The sequence below is a fragment of the Oenanthe melanoleuca genome, chromosome 10 (assembly GCF_029582105.1).
Source record: "Oenanthe melanoleuca isolate GR-GAL-2019-014 chromosome 10, OMel1.0, whole genome shotgun sequence".
Classification (NCBI taxonomy): Eukaryota; Metazoa; Chordata; class Aves; order Passeriformes; family Muscicapidae; genus Oenanthe; species Oenanthe melanoleuca.
In genome coordinates, this window is record NC_079344.1 from 19,343,253 (window position 1) to 19,366,407 (window position 23,155).

Consider the following 23,155-nt stretch of genomic DNA (forward strand, 5'->3'; position numbering starts at 1 on the left):
TGGTGGGTTTTTTTGCAATGGTAATGTGGCTTGGATAAGCTTGAGAGTTAAAACATGTGGCACTTTCAGTACTTAGAAGGTTTATAATGCAGACGTAACTTTTTCATGTTTCATATTTTTACATGTTAAGGTCTTCTGAGATTGAGGAGGTTTTGTTTTGTTTTTTCCCTAGGAGCCAAAACTAGCTTTTGAAGATGTTGATGCAGCTGAGTTATATCCTTGTGTTATGTTCTATAGCAGTAACCCAGGAGAGAAGGTAACTTAGATGTTCTTCTGTGGAGGTGTTTAGGCTGGTATAAAATCAATATTCATCATAGCAGCCTGTATTTTAATTACTGACCAAAACTGTTGCTAATACACAGTGGTTTAACTATTGTAATCTATTGTAAATTTAAAATGTATTTTACTATTTAGAATAGATTTAAAGGCTTCATGTTCTACACAAAAAATTCTATTCCCCAGAAACCAGGGTGTAGAGAGTTAGGGATATGTGTGTGGAAGAAATCGGGATGTACGGGTAGATAGAAAACCCCCTCCCCCTCAGAAATCCTCTGCTCTGGACCAGGGCTCACAGCCGGATGTGAGCTAGAGGAAATGACCCCTACTACCTAAGCTATAAAGACCCTTGCAACCCCTCAATAAACGCCATTTTGCTGTCCACCGCATTGGTGTCCTGGAGCTGATGGACCAAGTGACCCTGGGTTAGGGCCACCACGCTGGACTTGGACCAGGTTGCCAGGCAGCAACAGGGAGATCATAGTATTAGGATTTCTAGATAGTCTTGTGTGAGAAAGCATGAAATACGTAATTTCAGCATCCTTGAGTCTGAAGGATGGAGGTTTTACTCAGTGTTAAGGTGGATTTCTTAGTCATTCGAAGGGGAAAAAAAGACAGTGCTAGTAATTATTTCTATTCAGTAGGCAACTCCAGTATTAATAGGAAGAGCTTGTTGAGGTATGTTGAGAGGATAAACTGTTCTCTTCACACAGGTGAAGATCTGTGACATGCAGATGCGTGGGACACCCAGGGATTTGCTCCCTGGGGACCCCATCTGCAGCCCTGTTGCTGCAGTGCTGGCAGAAGCCACCATCCAGCTCATCCGAATCCTGCATCGCACTGACCGCTGGACACACTGCATCAATAAAAAAATGATGGAAAGGCTGAACAAAATCAAAACTTGTCTTAAGGAGGCAGGTCAGAAACTGAAGAAAAGTCGCTCTGTTCAAAGCAGAGAAGAGAATGAGGCGAGGGAGGAGAAGGAGAGCAGAGAGGAGGAGAAGAGCAAGCATGCGCGGCACGGGCTGGCCGAGCTGTCGGAGCTGCAGCTGAAGATGCTCTGTGTGGAGGTGTGGCCTGTCCTGGCAGTCATTGGGGGAGTGGATGCTGGCCTCAGAGTTGGAGGCCGATGTGTCCACAAGCAGACAGGCCGACATGCCACCCTGCTGGGAGTGGTGAAGGAGGGCAGTACCTCTGCCAAGGTCCAGTGGGATGAGGCAGAGATTACCATCAGGTATGCTCATTTCCTGTTCATTTCACTGTCTGGTGGTGGTGGTTTGTGGTGGAAATGCTCAGAAGTGACCTATCCTTTATATTAGAGTCATGCTGATCAATCACTTCAAGTGTAGACTTCAGTGGTATTGAAATCGATGCTGCCTTGAGGTGGTGTTCATTCATTGTCCCAGCTGCTTCAAGGCTGGAAGGAGATGCTCCTTTTCCCACCCATCTTGCAGACAAGCCTTCAAAGGGAAAGCACCTGGGAGGAAGCTGAAATGAAGCTGTGTTTTTGTGTGGAAAAGATTTGATTAGATTTAGTTTCTTCTGCCTATATATGAAGTCTTTTGGAGAAATTGAGCAGTGATTTTTTAAAACTTTTTTCCCTGCCTGTTACAATTATGTTCTGGAATAGCCGAGGTCTCATTACTTTTCCAGCTGTTGCAGCATTATGTCTGTTTTGTCCTCACTTTGAGTAAATATCCCAAAGTGCAATTGATTTAGTTCCAGATAGAAATTCTTGCAAGTATGCCCATGTGACTGCATAGCCTTAAAGTAGCAGTGCCCTTAAAATAATTAGAAACTTTATTTGAATGATGTGAAGCAACACTTGAACATAAGCAAGTTTTTGGTGAAGCATTTGGTTAGGTTAATTTTATACCTTTTTAATTAAAACCAGTCTAAAACTTGCTTTCATTTTTAGATAGAAGTTTGCATAAGATGAGAGAACTTTTTGAGATAATAAAAGGAAGATTTAAAAGTCTTTTGTCTGCTGGATGTATGGAAAATACAAGGTGTATGGAAATATAGGCTGGTGAATTTTTGTCCTGCTTCAAGTGAAAATTAGTCAAATGTCACAGTCCTAAATAGTACCTTTTCAAAGGTTCCTGTCCTGGCCAGGTGATCTGTCCTGACACACCAGAGACAGAATTGTCCTGAGTTCTCAGTCGTGTGCTCGTGGTAGTGAATAGCTGAGGTCAATCAAAGCTTTTCCTTAATGTTTGAAAGTTTTCTTTATAAGCTTTTATACCTCTTAAGATTCAGGTATGATGTTAATATTTACGTTCGGATAGTTTTTCTTAACAAAAGTCTGTTACCTATTTCTGATAAATAGTATATCCAGAGCCTGTGTCAGCGCAGAATGGATAGCTTCTGTGGGGTTTCTGGGTTTCAGTGCTTGTTGAAAACCTGTGTGTGCTTGTTGAAAACCTGTGTATGCTTGTTGCATTTGTTTTGAAACCATATCTCCCCATTTTCTGATCATAACCTCATTTTCCCCTATTTGGATTTAATTTTTAGAATTGGCTTGTTTTATTAAATATATTTTACATCTTATTTGCCTACGTTATTTCCTGTACTTTCCTCCTGTCTCTCCCTCACTTGCTTTTTCCTGTGTCATTCTGATCTTTATTAAAGCTTCCCAACTTTTTGGTCGCCTAGTGATACTCCATTGTATAATCTGGAGCCCTGTGAACCACTGCCTTTTGATGTTGCGAGATTTCGTGGGCTGACAGCTACTGTGCTGCTGGATCTTACCTATCTGACTGGCATTCATGAAGATATGGGAAAGCAAAGCACCAAGAGACATGAGAAAAAACACAAACACGAATCTGAAGATAAAGGGGAAATGGAGCAGAAAACAGAGGGTGACGTTGGATCAGACACACGATCAGGCCAGAGTGCCGATGATAACAAAGGACATGGTGCTACCACCTCTAAGTCGGAAAATGAAATTGTTTCCTTCTCTTTAGAGCCATCAACACTAGGTATGGAATCCCAGCACCAACCTGCTGAAGGAAGGAAGAAGAATCACGAGCACACCCCACGGAGTCATGATATAGCGCAGTCGGAAATCCGAGCTGTGCAGCTGTCTTACCTTTACCTCGGAGCCATGAAGTCTCTCAGCGTTCTCCTGAGCTGCAGCAAGTACGCTGAGCTGTTGCTGATCCCCAAGGTGCTGGCAGAGAACGGGCACAACTCGGACTGCACAGGGTCGCCAGCGGTGGCTGAGGACGCGGAGCTGCGAGCAGCACTGCAGTTCCTGATGCGCCACATGGTCAAACGCGCCGTCATGCGATCCCCCATCAAGAGGGTGCTGGGGCTGCCCGACCTGGAGCGGGCGCAGGCCATCATCTACAAACTGGTGGTGCACGGGCTGCTGGAGGAGCAGTTCGGTGGCAGGCTGAAACAGGGTACGTTCTCCAAGTGAGATTGCTCCTATTCATTTCAATGACAATGCCATTAACACACTCTTGTGGGTTTAGAGTGGTTGTACTGCGGGGGAATCTTCATTCCCACAGAGAAATTCTGCAAAACTCCATTTACTGTTCTATAGATACAGCGCTGATTTTTCTGCCTTTTTCCTAATTCCTTATCTTAGAAGTGAATGCATATCAGTCAGAAATAAGAATTTTTAATGTCTTTAATACTTTTAGAAATGAGCAGTACTGTATGTACTTGTCAGAAGGTTTGCACTTCTTCTAAACCAACAAAAAAAACCGCTTAAAAGTGCTACTTGCACACCTGAGCTAAAAATAGCTTTATAGTTAATATCTGTATTTTTATATCTAAGACCTCTCCCCCTTTTGTCTGTTTTAAGAATAATCCAAGCTGTTACAACCATAAATCTGAATATCATAAACTTTGACTAAGTAAATGGTTTGTTTGCTATTTACCTTGCATCTCTGTGAGAACAGCAAGAGCTCCTGGACTGATTTCTTTACTCAGGTCCATGAGTTAGTGGCAGAATCTGCACACCACTTTCTTTCTCTGGAGTGAGTTCTAAATAATGATAGTTATTTTTGAAAGTCGAAAGTTTAGCCATGGCTACTGTTTTGATCTACACAGTTATATTAATGTTGCTGTAACATCCTTATTTTTCCACTGTTGCAGAAGTGGAACAACAAGTAGAAGAAGGTGATCAGTCTCAGCAAGCCCAAACACCAGTCACCACCAGCCCTTCTGCTTCTAGCACAACATCTTTCATGAGCAGCTCTCTGGAGGACACCACCACTGCTACTACTCCAGTAACTGATACAGAAACAGTTCCAGCATCAGAATCACCAGGTGTGATGCCTCTCAGTCTTCTAAGGTAAAACACCCTCTCAGCCTGTGTGGTTCTTGGGGTGGAGGGAGCCAGCTGTGTGCTTGATGTACAATATACGTCTTTAGCTGCCTAAGCCTTTGCAAATGCTGCCAAGAACTTCCCCTGCAGAGGGACACCGTTTAAATGTTACTTGCAGGGTTTGTGTTTTTTATTAGAAAGATATTAAGAAAGTTCTGTTCTTTTATAAGAAAGATGTTATAGCTTTTGCTATACATGTATATAAATGTAATATCTGAATTCTTTAAGAAGGAGGGAATGTTCTCCCTAAGCTGTCCTTCAGTTCTCATGTTTATCTGGTATAGTTCAAATTACACTTCTCTGAAATTCTGTATTTTTAATGACTGCTTGATTCTCAAACTAGAATAGATCTTGGTAGGTAACATCCTGTAGAGTTAAGATATTGTTTCAGCTTACCCTGACATACTGAAATGGAAGATAAACTGCTGAATTTGCAGAGGCAGTTTGTGCTGTTGTGGGAAATGTGCTTTACCTTGCATAGAGTACTTTTCTAAGTTTATTAATTCATAGAAGTTTTGCAGACATCTTTTGATAAAAGCCAAAACAATGTCTTCATACTAGGACAGTGAAAATAAAATACTTACCTGATTTATTAGTTAGCCTGAGTTCTGAACAAACCATGGAAATGGGAAAAGTGTTTATTTATCTTTTATCTCCTAGGACAGCTCCTGGTCTCTGAGGGTTTTTTTTAATGTCATGCTTAGAATTTAACTGTACAGATAAAGTTGGTAGGAATGAGCTGTTGCCTCAAAGTGTGTTGTGTTTTACCCTTACTAAACTCAATTGCATCAAGTAGGATTTGCCAAGTGCGCTCCAACTGCATGTTCTTCTTGTGTCCAGCATGGTTCTGTTCAACGTAAATGTTTATTGTTCTTTTTCAAGGCAAATGTTCTCCAGTTATCCTACTACAACTGTTCTTCCAGCACGACGTGCTCAGACTCCTCCAATATCTTCTTTACCAACATCTCCTTCAGATGAGGTTGGAAGGAGACAAAGTTTGACCTCTCCAGATTCCCAGTCTGCAAGGCCTGCCAATCGCACGGGTAAACTTGTCAGGGAATAGAAATGGGACAAGTTAGGAAGGTCACAGGAGCTCAGGGGTTGTGTTTTAAGAGATGGAAACCCAACAGATTTTTCTTAAGGCAAACTAACATGTAAAACATTGTTGAAAACTTTTTAGTTGTTATCTTAGGAAAAAATACAGATTATATAGCTGTAAGCTTTATCAAGCAAACAAAATGAGTTTTTAAAAGGTATGGATTGGATACAGAAACAAAGTATAATTGGTAACTGCTTCAAAATGTTTGTCTCATATGGTCTTGTTTCCTTGGTTGTGTGCTGCTGGTAAGTGCAGTAATTTTCTAGCTTTTGTTAGATCATATAGCACACAGAAAACAAGAATTTATGTATTTTATGGTACATGCACCAGTACTTCTTTTCTTGCCCTTATATCTGTGCTATTAATTAGGGAATTTGGTGGTTTGTGTGTTGTATAGCAACTGGTCTGCTCAGTTTCATGTCTCCTTTTTTTTCCTTTTTATTTGATTATGAGATGACTTGCATCTAGTCATGATAGTATCTTCACAACAGTGTTTGTTAGTGCATTTGCTCTTCAGTGATTGGACATCACCTTTATGGCAAGTCATAAGGAAACTGTGGGTTTGAGGCAGTAACTGACCTCTTTAGAGTCCCTTGAATGACTCTGCACAGAAGTACAGCTGTCATCTACATAGAGGACTTTCAGATAGATTCCCAGCTGAGCTCTCTTTCTGTACCTTAATAGGAATGTATAATGATTTTACCATTTGGGAATCTTGATGATTTGGACAAGGATCACTTTATCTAGACTACCTGAATATAGATCAGATAGATAATTTGATACAGTTCAAAATGAAAGCAATAGAAATTGCTTAAATAGTTCTTTGCATATCATCAGTATCCTACTTGATCAAACAGAGTCAGTCAACACAATCTGTGTTACAAAGAAGAATGAACTCCATCTGGTTTTGTTACAGAAAGTATCTTACTTTGTGGAAAGTAATTGAGAGAAGAGTTGAGAGTAATTATTTCTTTTGTTCAAGCTGATATATCAGACTAAGGTGTAATAAAGGAACACTAGAGAAAGATTGATGTGTTTTACATTTATCATTTTCTGTCTTTTAAGCTTTGTCTGATCCAAGCAGCCGACTTTCAACATCCCCTCCTCCTCCTGCCATTGCTGTTCCCTTGCTAGAAATGGGCTTCTCCCTCAGGCAAATTGCAAAAGCTATGGAAGCTACAGGTAATCTATAGCTCCAATATCAGTTTTACTGACAGACCGGATATGCATGAAACACTTGTTTTCCAGTAGAATACTTAATTTTTAAGTAATATAACCATATCTGTGGAAAAATGGATTGCTTTTTTGTAACCATCAGTGCTAGAACAGTTCCAGAGTGTGGTTTTCCTGCTCTCAGGTGCCAGAGGAGAAGCAGATGCACAGAACATCACAGTGCTGGCTATGTGGATGATCGAACACCCTGGAAATGAAGATGAGGAGGAGCCCCAGTCAGAGGGGACTGCAGAGCCACGGCATGGGGCAATCGTCCCTGGCAGTGGTGGGAAGTCTGGGGATCACTGCTATTTGCAGTCTCCAGGTGATATCCCTTCTGCTGATGCCACTGAAATGGAGGAGGGCTTTAGTGAGAGGTAAAAGAATTTTCTTGTAAATGCTTGGATTCTATTCCTGAAATCGGAAATCTCACAAATTTGTTGTTGTTGACAGAGAGTTACTTTGTAATGCAGCTTTTGAATTTTGTTACAGCATGAGCAGAAGTGAAGATGCAATTAAATTAGGTGTACATGGTGCATTTATTTTCCAGTGCTGTTTGTAGGCAGAACTGAGAAAGAATGTAACTGAGCGTCTTTTCTTCACTACAAAAGAAAAAGAAAAAAAATGAGGGCTTATAGTTGCATTTTAACTAAAAGACCAAGTAAAAAAGCAAAATTCTATTAAATTCATGTTTTGCCAAATTCATGTATAAGGCCAAAGGTGAATTGACTCAGCCGGCGGCAACAGAGATGATTTTACTTCTTTGAAAGAAGAGAAGAAGCTAATTCAAGGTGATAAATTAACTATTCAAGCTAATTAACCTAGTATAAAATGAGTTGTCTCAAGATTTCTGCTGTGCTTAGGCGCTCTGGAAGATCAAATAGGTGTTGATTTTGCTGCATCTAATTTGTTTGAGGTAACTCTCACAGTCAAAACAGTATACGTGTGCTCCTTAAAACTGAAGATTCTTGAATTCCAAATTATTTTTTTTTCTTTCATTAAAGAAAGGAAGAAATGCTAATGAATATGACTTAGTTACTGTATATGTCTGTTTAAAACTTGCTGTGACTGACTGTAAGTTCTGCACTGCTGTAGCCCAGATAACCTGGACCATGTGGACAATGCAGCTGCAGCAGCCCCTCCCTCCCGAAGTCGCTCGGCTGTCACACGGAGGCACAAGTTTGATTTGGCTGCCCGGACCTTGCTGGCACGTGCTGGTAAGGGACTGAAGGAATTCTGAGGGTTTGCTTAGCCAGGAAATGAATGGGAGGGGGACTGGAACTTTGCATAGCATTTAGAAAATGCCTTCTCATGTGTGTGCCAATGTATATTTAAGAGCTTTATGTGGTGATAAGTAGATTGTTTAGCAGAAGAGTTGAAAACAAAAAGGAAATTGGAAGTACAGCCACCAGTCTGCCATGGAAATAAAATTCTCCTTTGCTGTTTCTCTCTTCCCACCTTGAGCGGGGTTGTATCGCTCAGTGCAGGCGCACAGGAACCAGAGCCGCAGGGAAGGGATCTCCTTGCAGCAAGATCCAGGGGCACTCTATGACTTCAACCTTGATGAGGAGCTGGAGATTGACCTTGATGATGAAGCCATGGAAGCTATGTTTGGGCAAGACCTGGCTAGTGATAATGATATTCTGGGAATGTGGATCCCAGAGGTACTGGATTGGCCTACCTGGGTGTGTGTGACTGCAGCAGGGGCTGCTTTAACTTACTGCTTTTTGCATGCTTATGTTTTTAAATTCAAAGTAACGTGTATGCTTAAAGCCTGTATGAAGATACCTTACAAAGTGCCAGAAGTGCTTCAAATCATCTTGTATTCTGTAGCAGTACTTCTGGATTAAGAATACCAATTTCTTGTGTTTCTTGCTCTGCACTTCCACATATAGTTTTCTTGTCCCTCCCCTGAAAGATAAGAGCAGAACTCATGGTTGTTCTAATGATACGAGTTAGAAATGAAGTCAGTTTTCCAGATGGCTTAGCTGTGTGAGATAACAAACACTGTTGCAAATGTTTCTTCTCCTGCTACTGCTACATGTAGCAGCATAATTTGCACTTAAATCAGTTTTTCTTAATTTAATTGTGTCATATATTCCATTCTTTGGGAAGGATGTGGTGACAGCCCTCACTGAACTGTTGTGTAGAGCACTAAAAAAACTGTTGAGATGAAAAACTAGTATAATAGCAGCACTTTGTTAATCTTTGGATCATCCACGTCAAATTAGACAATCAACCCATAAGACTCAGCTTTTTGTCTCCTAATTATGATGCTACCTAGCTCTGATATGGAAGCAAGTTGCAGGATGCATATTGAATTTTTAAGAGCGCTTGTTTCACTGAAACATCTCAATGAAATTACTGACTTAAAACAGAAATGTAATTTTGAAAAATTGACTTCATATTGAGATAAAACCTTGATATTTGCTGACACAAATGGTAATTTTTGTGGCCCAGTAAGTGTAAAATCTGATTGTCTGAAAGCAAAAAAGGATTTTTTTTCCTTTGTTAGCTGAAGTTTCAGACAAGTTCTGAGGAGAACCAGATACAGTGTTGAACGTGAGAGGGTTACAATGAGAAGTTACACTGTCAAGAATTTTTGAGTCAATCTAACATGAAATAGGGAATTGTCTCCTCTGAAACTTTACTTCCAAATGTTTTTCCTGTTCTGAGATGGTCCTCCTGATGTTACAAATTGTATGTTCCTGCTTTGCTATTGTACAAGTCAGCCATTGACAGAAGTGTACAGGGACACCCACCCCAGGATCTTGGCATGTTCTGTATCCAAGGCGCAGACACACATTCTGCACAAATAACACGTGCAAATCTTGCTGTGCAGCACGTCTGTGAATCTGAGGACAGAGAAGAGGTGGTGGTCTGTGAGCTGTGCGAGTCCAGCGTGGTGAGCTTCAACCAGCACATGAAGAGGAACCACCCGGGCTGCGGGCGCAGTGCCAACCGGCAGGGGTACCGCAGCAATGGCTCCTATGTGGACGGCTGGTTCGGCGGCGAATGTGGCAGCGGCAACCCCTACTACCTGCTATGTGGGCTGTGCAGGGACAAGTACCTGGCCCTCAAGAGCAGGTCCAAAACTGCCGCCTCTGAAAGGTGCAGGGACAAAAAACCCCACTGTTCACAGGCATCAGCTCTTAAGGGTTTGATATAAGAGATAAGGGTTCCTAGCAGGGTTTTCTGATACTTAAAGTCATTCTCTGGTGTTCGACAAATGTGTATTTAGGAAAAAAAGGTGTCCTGGTTTCAAAGACAAGTGTGTGCTAAAAAAGGAAGGAGCCTCTCTTTGAAATGGAGAATGTAAACCTCCTCCCTCCAAATTATTATAATTTTGAAATTAAGGGGCTCTCAGGCAAAGATATGGGAATAGGAGTAACAGTTCCTTACTGGGAAAATTAAAATAGAAATACAGTATTACAAAGAGGAAATCCAAATTGCTGACTGAGTCAGAATCCAAGCTGACACCCTGTCAGTCAATGAGGGTGTTGGTAGCAGTCCCATTAAATGGTGGCTGCATCCTCCTGCAGTGACAAATGTGGTTCAGTTGAAGCAGTGCTCCTATAGAAGGTGCAGTTTTCCTTTGAACGTCCAGTGATGATGTGGAAAGGTCCAGTTTTCCTCTGGAATCCAGTGGAAAGAGGCTGCTTTGGTGTTCCAAATTTCAGTTTTTATCTAGGTAGGAAATGCTTGGCTCCATTTCCTTGGGTGGAGCATCTTCCAATGGGATGATGTTATTTTATCAGTCATACAGTGGGACTTAATGGTCCATTAACAGAATATATCTTCTGGAGGAATGATGGGGTGAGGAAAAGATAAAGATGATTGCTCCAGCTGGTTTTAACAAATGGCCCATTAGCAGAGAATATCTCCCACGGAGATAAAGGTTCACTGCCCTACCCAGTTTAACAGATGAGGATAGAATACATCCTTTATTGCAGCGTAAGACAAAAGGTTTGTTTGATGTTTCTGGTTTTTAAATTAAGAACAAGGAATAATTTCTTGGGATATTGTCTCCTTTGAAAACTTTTTATCAATTTGTCTCACAATTCCAGTATTTTTTCCATGGACCTTTTACACATTCGTGCTGTGAAATACTTCTCCCCTCCACACACACTTCCAGAAGCCATTTTATCTGTTTCTCTGTTACTATGCTTTTCTGGAATCTTTCATAAATATGTGTAGACCTGAAAGTAAAGTTAGACTGAATAGGGAACCAAATTTAAAATTGCTGTGTATATTTATCAAATATTAGAGCCACTCAGTAATTTTCTTTGTTATTTTTTCATACAGGTACAAAGGCCAGGCTCCTGATCTGATAGGTAAACAAGACAGTGTCTATGAAGGTAAGTTTTTAAGTTGCATGGGGTTTTGTTTTTCCTAAGAGGTACTTTCATGCAAATAAACCTGAAGGTCTGTTTTAAAATCTCTTTCAGTTAGATACAGTATTTTACTTTTGGGGATTTATTTAGTTCAAATCAGAAGAAGAGATCAGTGACTTCTTTCCCGTGTAAGCAGCTGAAAGGGCAAACACCTAACTTGGGCTTGATAAGGTTTTGTGAGGAGATGTTACATCTAGAACTGCACATACAAAATTTTGTGTTCAAATATCTTTCTTCAGCTGCCTTTGTGGGAGAAATTAATTAGTGTAAGTTCGTGTTCTGTTAGTCTTGCTCCTAATTTTTCTCCCTTTGTCCAAGTTGAGAGCATCCTGAGGGTGGCTTTCACTTTCAACAGATTATTTCTGATGTGTGTAGAAAACCTTTCCTGGGTGCTTCTGTGATTCTGGTTCTTTCTGTAGCTCCTGCCATCACAGCTGTATGATTTACCACATTTGTCTACTTGAGACTAAATGAGTACTTCAGTACTTAAGGCAAGTCTGTCTGCTGTAGATCAGACGTATTCTGATTCTGCTGTGTGTGGAGTGAGAACAGACAGATCAGTCAATGGTTGGGAAGCAAAGGAAGTATCTCACTGAATTGCAGTTAAAGTGTTTTTTCCTTGTTGTTTGGGGCTTTATTAATTCCCGGGGAATGAAAAGCAGAAGCCTAGGTGTTCAGTTATAACCCATGGACTAATACATGCTTTTTTGATAAATAGGAAGACCAGAAATTTCTGACATCTGTCTTTACCATTCAGTTCTTTGAAGTACACCCTTGTTACCATGATTTAAAGCACAACTGTGTGCCTGCACTCTTCACTGTAGTCCAGGTTTTGGGGCTGTCTCGTGCTGTATGATGCTTGTGATGACCCCTAATGTCTGTGTTTTTAAAAAGCAGCTAGTTTAATACTTCAGAGAATCTTCCATAAAGCTTCCCTGCAGTCTAAAGATCAAGCTGAATAGAGAGGGGCAAGAACAGGACTTTGTTTTTCTGATTTACTTTGTTGTGTCTACATCTACATCGGGAGATGAGTTTGCAATGCTTCTGTGCTGAGGATTACAGTACACATTTCATACCTTCTACTGGTTTTTTTAATCAATTGAAATTATTTCATATGTGAGCTTTTGTAACCAAGTCTAATTTCTCCAATTCTAGAAGACTGGGACATGTTAGATGTGGATGAAGATGAGAAGCTGACAGGGGAAGAGGAGTTTGAGCTGCTGGCTGGGCCTCTGGGGTTAAATGATCGGCGCATTGTACCTGAACCTGTCCAGTTCCCTGACAGTGACCCCCTGGGGGCTTCAGTTGCAATGGTGACAGCCACCAACAGTATGGAAGAAACACTGATGCAAATAGGTACAATTGAAATCCGTTTCATTTAAAGAAAGAACGATGATAGTAACAGCAGCAGCAACAACAATAATGATAATAGCCATCACCACCTCCTCCCCTTAGTAGTGGGGTTTTTCTAGAGGCAAGGCAGGAAGAGCCTTAGAGTATTTCCTGTCTGCCACCATGAGGATGTGGAGACTGGCTCTGAATTGTCCTTTCATTATAGAGAAGTTAGAGAGAGGAGTGTGAGGCATTATGCATTGGCAGGGTTGAATTTTGCCAATAGAACTTGTGATCGTAGTCCAACAGTAGATGCCAGTAACATATTTTGCAGAACTCAATGAATGGATTTAAGTTGGGGCTTAAAAACAGTCCCCTCTGATGAAAAAGGGTATCAGAGGAATTTAGATTATGTTAGATTGTGTTCATGTCACTTTGGAAGTAAGGAATAATTAAATTACGGGGTGTATTTCAGGAGCGTATTTTGCTCTCAGTCATTATTATGGTACTGTTGTATGTATGAAATACTGAAAAATGAATAACTTAGGTCCACTTTGCTTCTGTGCTTACTGCTATATGATAATGTTTTGTTTTTCTTTAAACACTAATGCAAATCAACATTATTTCCAAGGCTGTCACGGCTCAATAGAAAAAAGTTCTTCTGGCAGGATAACCTTAGGAGAACAAGCAGCTGCCCTGGTAAATCCACACGACCGTGTCATGGCTCTCAGAAGAGTGACAGCTGCTGCCCAAGTGCTCCTGGCAAGAACCATGGTTATGAGAGCACTCTCACTTCTATCTGTCAGGTTTGTGGCATCTTTGGCAGCACTACCCCCTTTCCTTCCGTAACCAGTTCTGTTTGACAAGGATGCAATTTCAAACTGACTAGGGAAGCAATTCTCATGTCTGTACTTACATAATAAAGTTCTGTCAGTTTTGTTCTTTTGAACCAAGGGCTCTGATATCAATTTCCACAGTGGTTCCAGCTGCAGCCTGGCAGCTGGCCTGGAGTCCCTGGGATTGACAGACATCCGCACTCTGGTCCGTCTGATGTGCCTGGCAGCAGCAGGGAGGGCAGGCCTGTCCACAAGCCCATCCACAGTGTCCAGCCCCACAGAGAGATCCAGGAGCATCCACAGCAAAACCAGCAAGCCCATCTCCTGCCTTGCCTACTTGAGCACTGCAGTTGGCTGCTTGGCATCAAACACTCCCAGTGCTGCAAAGCTGCTGGTGCAGTTATGTACGCAGGTAGGACTTCAGGACTTACTTGAGACTCCTCTGATTATTTGTGCTTTTACCTTCTCAGCTAGGCTGAGACTGCCTTTAGTTTGAGGATCTCCTTAGAGTTCTTTTTTATAGCTTTGCACAGGGATATGTTTGATTGTTGGTAAAACACAAGTAACTGTATGTGTCTTTACTGAGTACTCTTTTTCAAGTGGGGAAAATGGATGTGCTTTTTCATAGGGTTTTTCTGTTAATGCATTTGTTTTTTAATTGAGTCAATTCTAAGTAAAGAACAGAAAAAAAGGGAAATCTGTAAAACTATGCACAATTTGTGGTACTGAAAATGTTTCTAAATTTGATCTGTTTGTTCTGATTACTTATCATCGATTATTTCTTTTCAGAATTTGATTTCTGCAGCAACAGGTGTGAACTTGACAACAGTCGATGATCCAATTCAGAGGAAATTTTTGCCAAGTTTTTTAAGAGGAATTGCAGAAGAAAACAAACTTGTCACATCTCCAAATTTTGTGGTCACTCAAGCACTTGTAGCATTGTTGGCCGACAAAGGGGCCAAGCTGAGGCCAAACTATGATAAAGCTGAAATTGAAAAGAAAGGTATGATACAGCTTTGTTTTAGAATGTTAATCATTAGATCTTCAGTTCCTCATTTGTATATAAGGGAGAGACTTGCTAGAATAGTGTATAAAGATACACTTTTTAAAACATACAAAACTTGCTTTTATCAATGGAATGTTATGGTTTATGACACACACGTTACTTAGAAGTAGAGTCTTGTTCTGTAATTGCATCTTTTACCAATTCACAATATAGTCTGAACATACGTGTATTTAAAGCCATAGAGCTGAGACATTGAGCCTACTTGTGCCTCTTGAGGAAATCAGGGAACATAACAGCTGATTGCCGCTACCCAAGTGCTGCACTTTGTCTGAGGCAGAAGTCTGTGCTGCCTCTGTTCTGAGAGGTCAGGGAGCCACCAAGCAGCAGCTGTGCCTCCCCTCAGGTTGCTGCTGGGATAGAGAGGGAAGGACAGGTGACAGGTCTTTCAGAGGAGGATTTTCCTGTTTACAAAGCGCTCACTCTTTGAGCAGCCATTTTCGTATGGTGGGATTAAGGGTATTTGGAATTCTATTGTTAAGGTCCTTTTTGTGGAAATGGAGCTGGGGTCATTTTGCACTTAGTACCAGAGGAGTGTATTTACTGTACTTCACATGATGGCAAGGTTCTGCTAAGATGCTCATTGATCTTTCTGGAAATGCTGGCTGTGCTCACGTGTGTACTCATCTAGGCATCATGTCGCTGTTTTGTCTGAGCAGGTTTAATTGCCCATTTGTATGCCCATCCTTGCTATGATCCCTCTGCTGTAGGCCCTCTGGAGCTGGCGAACGCACTGGCCGCGTGCTGCCTGTCGTCGCGCCTGTCATCGCAGCACCGGCAGTGGGCGGCACAGCAGCTGGTGCGGGCACTGGCCGCGCACGACCGTGACAACCAGAGTGCGCCGCAAACCCTCGCCGACATGGGCGGCGACCTGCGCAAGTGCTCCTCCATCAAGCTCGAGGCCCACCAGAACAGGGTAAGCAGGGAAAAGTAAATAGTATCGGTTTACAATTGCACTGGTTTGCACCACTTAATTAGTTAGTGGTTTGTCTGGAATCTCTTCTGTCTTCACTCAGAGCGAGAATTAAAAATACATGAAGTAAGCAGATTTTCTCGTGTTCAGGCTTGGTCGTTTATTGAATCTTATATAATGTACAGAAAGTTCAGTAACACTTCCAGCCACCAGCTAGAAGTGAGCACGAATCCAGCTAGCTACAAGGTCTCTTAAAGCTAACCAGTCCAATAGGGATCTAACATCTATATAATTTATACTTTTAACCCAATAACCAAATTCTCATGACCCTCAGTGTGACATTAACTTGTCCAACCAAAAACTAGTACCTGAAACCATGAAGCAGAAGGAAGATGAGGCACCACCCAAAATCCTCCATCTTGTCCCTTGTAGTATAGAAACCTCATTCAGCATGTGAAATCACACACTTCTTTTTAACTACACACCTATGATTCTTAACTCTATCGCTCAAATTTGGAAACCTTCTTCAAGGCTTCAGGTCTCCAGGGGGTCAGTGCCAGAAAGCGTAGAAAGCTCAAAAAACCCAGGTTTTTGGGATCCAACACGCTGGCTGAAATGATTTCTTGCTGGAAGTAATTTTTGGAGATAAAGTTATTGCTCGATCTAAGTTATGGCACCTCTGATGCACAAAGATGTTCGGCTTCTTTGAGGCTTCAATTGTCGTGAAAATGTTCTCGTTGTATATAAAGTCAGCAGGATCACTCTGAATATTTCCTTAGATCTTAATTTGCATTACCTTTCCTGTCATAGCAGTTAACGTATTTGTGCAGTCTTCTATGCAATAGCTGCCTGTGGAGTATGGGGCTGTATGAAATGTGACATCCCTATCAAGCCTGCTGAATTGCAGTAGATAGTGCTGTAAAAGTAGAGGAGTAGATCTAGTTTGGTTTTTACAGGGTATTTCAATCACTGTCTCATTGGTTAGTGTTTGCTTAATATTAGTGAGCAAACATACTCGAGTTTTAAATCTCAGTTTTGCCATGATTATTTTGATATTTGTAGGTCATGACATGTGTTTGGTGCAATAAAAAGGGACTTTTGGCAACAAGTGGGAATGATGGCACCATCAGAGTGTGGAATGTGACAAAGAAGCAATACTCATTGCAACAGACCTGTGTGCTCAACAAGCTGTAAGTTGATCCTTTACAACAGCCAAATATTTATTTTAAGCTGTAATTGTGCAAGATAGTGCAGGGTTGATTGTTCTCATTATCTTGTGCACTTAAAATCTCTCATTTGTTTTCTATTGCTGTGTTTATGCTGTGTGGCATGCAAAATAAATTAAATAGCTTAAAACCGAAAAACGTCAACCTGGTAAGAGTCTCTATAAAGAGATCATGTTAGTGCTGTTTCAAAACATCCTTAATTAGTTGATATAAGGAGACGTGGCTAGCATAAAAATGGAATGGGACTGTCATGTAGCAGAAAAGTGAATATCCCTTCAGTGAGTTCCTGTGGACAGCTCCAGCATATAACATGATCATTGCAAGTCTGGTCATTTGATTCAAGTGTGAAAAAATAAATTTGACTTCTGAGATACAGAAACTAAATGTAATTCTGTATGACCATCTTGGAAGTACTTTTTTTGTCATTTGGGTGTGTCCAAAAAAGAAGAAAGGAAAAGGAAAGATTAAAATGGAACTCTTTAGTGAAGTGTAGGTGAGTTGAACTTGGAAGAATGAAGAAGCAATAGTGAACTACCAGGTTGTTCTGTGACAATTTTTTAGTTGTTGGCTTAGTTCTTGTTTGCTTCCTGATGTTAAATGTGGCCTTAAAAGTAACAACCAGAAGGGTACAACAATATTATAGCCTTCATTGTTCTGGTACTAAAGGCAGTAAAAAAATGGGGCAGTTGTGTATGATCTTAAGGGCAATTAAAGGTATTATCTGCAGTCCTGTTAGAGTTAGGCAAGGCAGACTTTAAAATGGAGTTTTAGAACAGCGTAACAAGTTTGTAACAGGAGGAAGAGTTTAATGTAGAATTGATAGCAGGATGTGCCTCTTCTATTTCTTATCCAAGCTATTGTTTCATTTAATGACTTCCCAGAAGATTTTGCCATTGCTAAAGATTTAAATTTGAGAAATAAACAGGTAAAGGTAAGAGTTTCCATTTGAAACCTAACAGGAAATTTCTTGGAAATAAATAGTATCTCATTCTGTAATTTGAAGTGGTTTTCGAGGGATTGTGGTATTGTGAGCAGAAAAATGTATTGTGTAAATCTGCTGTGATGGCAGGACTCCAGGTTCTAGCTCAGATATTTTGTGAGTTCCAGGCTTTCCCATCTGCTTAAAGGAAATGCCCTCTTAATTCCATTCTTCTGTTTTATTACAGAGAAGGTGACTCTGAAGAAAGTCTGGGGTCACCCAGTGACCTTAGTTTATCTCTTGTGTGTTGGAGCATCAGTGGCAAGTACCTGGCTGGAGCTACAGAAAAGATGGTGAACATCTGGCAGGTCAATGGTACGTCCTGCTCCAGTACATTTCTGGGGGAGCTGTCAAGCCACTGCATGTTTGTATACCCCAGTGTTTCACTGTCCAGTTTAAATGCCAGCTCCCACAGTGTCTTATGAACTTGTTTAGTTTGAGAAATGCACTAACCCCAAGTGGATGTGTGATATACATCTTGGAGAGGAGGACTTTTAGTCCCTGTGATTTGTAATACTGGGAACTTCATTCTGTTGCTTTGCATTACAAAAGTCACCAGTTACTGTGCCTATGGTGATAGACAGTCCCCAAGAAAAGTATAAATGTACTGGATACTGAAGAATTCAGCTTCCTCCCTTAAGAAAACTACCTAAATAGAATGATAATTGAGATTTGTTACCTAGGTTTTGTGTCTACAGATAGTAGTGAACCATTGCTTTGTATTCTTGTCACTTAGGTGAAATTGTAGTATGTCCTAGCTCTCAAATAATTCTCTTTATTTTTTTTCCTGTGGAAAGCATTATTGTTTTCTTCTCTTTATGAAGTAGTTTTATCAGACTTTTTGATCTCCTAGGAGGAAAAGGCTTATTAGATCTTCAGCCTCACTGGGTGTCTGCTCTAGGCTGGCCAGAAGAAGGGCCAGCTGCAGCATGGACAGGAGATGCTCCAGAGCTGTTGTTAATTGGGCGCATGGATGGGTCTCTGGCTCTTATTGAGGTTGTGGATATTTCAGCCATGCACCGCCTGGAACTGGAGCACTGCTACAGAAAGGATGGTAAGAGATTGCATCGGGATTTCAGAATTTGAAATTAAAATTGTGAACACACTCCCACTTTTTATTAAGGAAGTATATAGTAATTTTTGGTTATTGTTCATGGGATATGGTTTCTGGTTCATGGGAGGAGAAAAGTCTGGGGGATCTCTCTCTGCACCCTGATTCCCCCACAGCAAACAGTTAGTAGTGTCCTGATATAATCCTGCCATCCCTTGCCATTGTGGATGGTCAGCAGGGATCTCCTGCAGTGTGTGCTCTGTCTGCAGATGGCAGGCACAGTGTCATTTGAATTCCTCAAGGATTGTCATTTTTCTTTCATAGTTCCAGTCTCACAGGACATCAAGTAGCACATCTTTAGTGGTATTGTGTGGTTTTGCATATTGCTTCTTCAGAAAGCCTACAGATTTTTCAGATTTTTTTTTTTTTTTTTTGCAGAATCAAGTGAAGGAATATGTACTTGAAGGAAGCAAGTTGTTTTCAGAGCATTTTTTAGACGCCTATCTCAGATACATGTATAAGATTCAGTCTACCCTTTTTCTTTGACTTGGTATAGTTCTTTTCACTATGCCAGGAATATAAATTCAATTATTTTCAAAAAAAGAAGAATGAGATAACTAGTACAAAATAATTTCAACAGCTGTCATTACAGTGACACTCAGTTTTATCTCTACCGTATGAATTCAAGAAAATTTTCAGACTAGAATATGTTAAGTGACCTTGGTGGGGGTGGACATTGTTATGCACTTCACAGTTCAGACAGCTGCACTGCAGAAACGTGTTTGGTAGGAGTGAAGTTCAGTTTAGTTGAATGAATGTTTGTGTCGTCTGCTCACGCAGTGTCTGTCACATGCCTGGCCTGGTTCAGTGAAGACAGGCCATTTGCTGTTGGCTATTCAGATGGAAAGTTGCTCCTGGGAACAAAGGAGCCAACTGAGAAAGGAGGTGTCATTCTCATTGATGCACATAAGGTAGGTCTTAAACTAAGGTATAATTTTTGTAGGTAAAGTCTGTTTAAGCTGTTCTCTCTATTAAAAGCTATTTATAAAGACAAGTGCAGATTATTTAAAAACTCCCCCCTATTTCTGATACACATATTAACATAATGTACTCTAAAGGAACAGTCTACCAAATGTAGCAATTAAAAAGGAAAGATAAACTTGGTGCCTTCTTTGCTGTCAGAGATTGTGAAGTGTTTGTACCTACAGTGGCAGAAGTGAATTAAGCACACAACTGTGCATTGACTGGATTTAAAAGACTAATTGTTTTACTTGGTAAAAGTGTTCATAATACATTTTAATTTTGATCGTGTCACATGTTTTTGTTTAGCTTCCTCTGCAAAGCAAAAGGTGTTTTTCTGAATATGCAGTTCCAAAGCTTTAGAACCTTTGCTTGGCCAGTATGTTCCAATGAGTCATTAATAGTCCGTGAATTATTTGTGAGGCTAAGAGCAGAATTCCTCGAATGGAGGTGTAGTAAGACCATCTTGAGTGCTTCCAGGAGCTGCTCTGGGTGTGAGAGGCAGGGCAATCACAGAAGGGAGCATGCTGTGGCAATAAATCTGTACTTGCCTTCTTACTGTGGGCTGTCTTCCTTTCCTACTTCAAACTCAAAGGTACATCTGGGGACAAATAATCAAGAAAGGTCTGCAGTGAAAAGAAAACATGTTTTTCTATGTTTCCCTTTTAGTTTCTTTCAGCAAACTTTTTAAAGTCTTTTAATGGTTCTGAAATGTATCAGTATGACTTCATAATTGCAACTTGCTGTCTGGGATTTATGTGAGAATAAAATACTTGTTATTAGTAATTAAAAGTTCCATTAGCTGTGAGAGTTAAATTTCCTCCTCATCACTGTGTTACTTCATACTAGCTTTTCATTGTTTGCAATCCAACAGGATATGGTTGTTAGTATGAAGTGGGATCCGACTGGTAAGATCCTCCTGACCTGTGCCAAAGAGGAGACCGTGAAGCTCTGGGGGTGTCTGGGGGGCTGCTGGAGGCGCCTGCACTCCCTGGCACACCCAGCCCTGGTGAATGGTATTGCCTGGTGCGCTCTGCCAGGGAAAGGAGCCCAGGCCCAGCTACTCTTGGCCACGTGAGTCAGTGCTTCCTTGCTCTTTCTCAGGTTCTTCTGTAGGTCTTTTTTACCAGTCTATAGTGTCTGTAGCAAAGAAAATGGTTGTTTTTTTAAAAATAATATTCCTTCAGTAAGTCAGTTGCCATGAGATTTGTGAAGTTCCAGAATTCAAATAAACAGAGTGACCCTGGTTGTGTTACCAGCTGTTTTCTCCATGTCCAGCAGGTGCTGATCCTGTGGGAATTTTTTTGTTTCATCCAAATATTTTTTTCTGAGAATGTGTTGTTAATAGAAATGGAAAAGCTACAGGATGTGAGGAAAAGGAAAAAATGCATTTACCCATGGGGAACAGGGTAAATTGATGTACTTTAGGTCAGTTGATGCAATGTAGTTTTATAGGAAGGTGGTGAAGACTACTGGTATGTAAGTTAATACCAGACCACTGATACTTTGTTAGTTAATATCTTTCTTTTGTTTTTCTGATGTCACCTGACATGCTTTAGGGGATGCCACAATGGTTTGGTGTGTGTCTGGACTGTTCCCCAGGACATAGTGATCACACTGCAGCCCAGCTCAGCTTGCTCAGAAGGATGGTGGGAGCAAGAAACAAGTGCCAAGGTAAAAGGAGGAAACTTGGTGTGTAAGAAATTCTCTTTGCTCATTGTGAAGTTGAGAGAGGAGAAGAATGTGAGCAACATTTTCTGAGAGAAGAAATCTGCAAAAAAAGTTTACATTGCATTTGTGTATGCGTAGGCATTTTCAGAACAGGAAATTGAAACATTTATTTAAGATTAAGGCTGAAGATTATATTTTGATCTGTTTTCTTTCCTTTAAAAGTTGATCAATTTATCCTAAAATTTAGTGAGAGTTCAAAGTTTTTTTGTAGATAAAGAGTGAAGATTATTTTCATCTACATAAATTGTAATGTAGTCTTTGATGTTGATGGCATTTTTTATGGGGAGGAAAGCTGATAATGTAATCAAGATATCTATAAAATATTGTCATATTCCTGAGGGTTTTTTAAATGATTTAGTGGCACTTGGCCATGTGTGTGGATGCTCAGTATTTATTGCAGAATGTAGACCGTGTGTTCTATCACGCTGCTGCCTTTCCTGGAAGCAATGCAGTGTTCCCTAAGTGTGCAGTTCTTGCAGGATGGCTACAGGAAGGCAGTGGAGGTGAAGTGCGTGTTCCAGCTCAGAGGACACATCACTCCCGTCCGCACTGTTGCCTTCAGTCCTGATGGGCTGGCCCTGGTGTCTGGGGGCCTCGGGGGCCTCATGAATATCTGGTCCTTACGGGTAAGATCCTCTTTGCTGTGCCTGATTCTCATTCTTTGGAAGAATGTCTGAAATGCTCAGGGTATCAGACCAGCCTCCACCCCACCTTGTGTTAGATAACTTAGAGAAAGCGTGGTGTAAAATAATGTTATATAGCGTCATAAATTATAAAATACAAATTGAAATGGTACTTAGAATTGAAATGCTTTATGGTTCAGTATTGATTGACTCTGTAGGTTTGGTCATGTTAGTTGGGCTTTATAGAGGCAGCCACTTCCTTTGTAGTTAAGAACAATATTCTCTTATGTTGAGGACTCTTTAAAGAGCCAGATGAAGTGGATTATTAAGCAATTCTAAATCCTTAGTTATATTACCTTCTTAATATGATAAAAATGAGAAGTTGCTGCTTTTAGGTCAAACAGTTCAGTTTTTCAGTAGTTATTGAGAGCCTGTGAGAGTATCATCCCTTAGGAATGTGTATGCACTTGAACAGAACTGTAGCTGTGTCTGCACCTGTCTCCAAGCCTTTCTCTCCCTAGGATGGCTCAGTGTTGCAGAGTGTTGTGATAGGATCTGGAGCTATCCAGACTGCAGTGTGGATCCCTGACGTTGGAGTAGCTGCCTGCTCTAACAGATCAAAGGTGAGACACGTTTGGACCTGTGTGTTTTCTGGCCCTATGGAAACCAGGATGGTTGGTGATAAATCGGTGGAGCTGGTTGATCCAGCTTTGTTAATTTCTGCTATGTGATGTGCTGCTCAGGACGTGCTGGTGGTGAACTGCACCTCGGAGTGGATCTCCTCCAACCACGTGCTGGCCACATGCAGGACGGCGCTGCGACGGCAGGGGGTGCTGGGGCTGAACATGGCACCGTGCATGCGTGCGTTCCTGGAGCGCCTGCCTGTCATGCTGCAGGAGCAGTACGCCTATGAGAAGGTACAGCACACCTGAGCTCCTGGCTACCTGGGGCTTCCTGCACAGCTCAGCTGCTCGCAGGCTTTCACCGCTTCCCTGCATTCTACCTGAAATATCTTTCACTGCTCTCAAAGCTAGTAGTCTCCTAATTTGAAAATACTTCAA

The 23,155-nt window shown here is 41.1% G+C and overlaps 1 protein-coding gene across 1 annotated transcript in view; it reads left to right on the forward strand.

Annotated features, from left to right (window-relative positions):
• HERC1 (HECT and RLD domain containing E3 ubiquitin protein ligase family member 1) overlaps positions 1 to 23,155 on the forward strand; it is a 91,224-nt gene that overhangs the window by 55,580 nt on the left and 12,489 nt on the right. Inside the window, exons 36-60 of the mRNA XM_056499769.1 lie at positions 173 to 256; positions 990 to 1,510; positions 2,908 to 3,683; positions 4,384 to 4,582; positions 5,498 to 5,658; positions 6,780 to 6,896; positions 7,072 to 7,303; positions 8,022 to 8,143; positions 8,391 to 8,590; positions 9,769 to 10,037; positions 11,232 to 11,284; positions 12,476 to 12,676; positions 13,284 to 13,458; positions 13,630 to 13,900; positions 14,278 to 14,491; positions 15,211 to 15,467; positions 16,527 to 16,654; positions 17,857 to 17,984; positions 18,523 to 18,723; positions 19,561 to 19,691; positions 20,615 to 20,814; positions 21,300 to 21,414; positions 21,951 to 22,097; positions 22,616 to 22,717; positions 22,838 to 23,011. Of these exons, the coding sequence (XP_056355744.1) occupies positions 173 to 256; positions 990 to 1,510; positions 2,908 to 3,683; positions 4,384 to 4,582; positions 5,498 to 5,658; positions 6,780 to 6,896; positions 7,072 to 7,303; positions 8,022 to 8,143; positions 8,391 to 8,590; positions 9,769 to 10,037; positions 11,232 to 11,284; positions 12,476 to 12,676; positions 13,284 to 13,458; positions 13,630 to 13,900; positions 14,278 to 14,491; positions 15,211 to 15,467; positions 16,527 to 16,654; positions 17,857 to 17,984; positions 18,523 to 18,723; positions 19,561 to 19,691; positions 20,615 to 20,814; positions 21,300 to 21,414; positions 21,951 to 22,097; positions 22,616 to 22,717; positions 22,838 to 23,011 (5,178 nt within the window). The remainder of the gene's footprint in view (positions 1 to 172; positions 257 to 989; positions 1,511 to 2,907; positions 3,684 to 4,383; positions 4,583 to 5,497; positions 5,659 to 6,779; positions 6,897 to 7,071; positions 7,304 to 8,021; positions 8,144 to 8,390; positions 8,591 to 9,768; positions 10,038 to 11,231; positions 11,285 to 12,475; positions 12,677 to 13,283; positions 13,459 to 13,629; positions 13,901 to 14,277; positions 14,492 to 15,210; positions 15,468 to 16,526; positions 16,655 to 17,856; positions 17,985 to 18,522; positions 18,724 to 19,560; positions 19,692 to 20,614; positions 20,815 to 21,299; positions 21,415 to 21,950; positions 22,098 to 22,615; positions 22,718 to 22,837; positions 23,012 to 23,155) is intronic.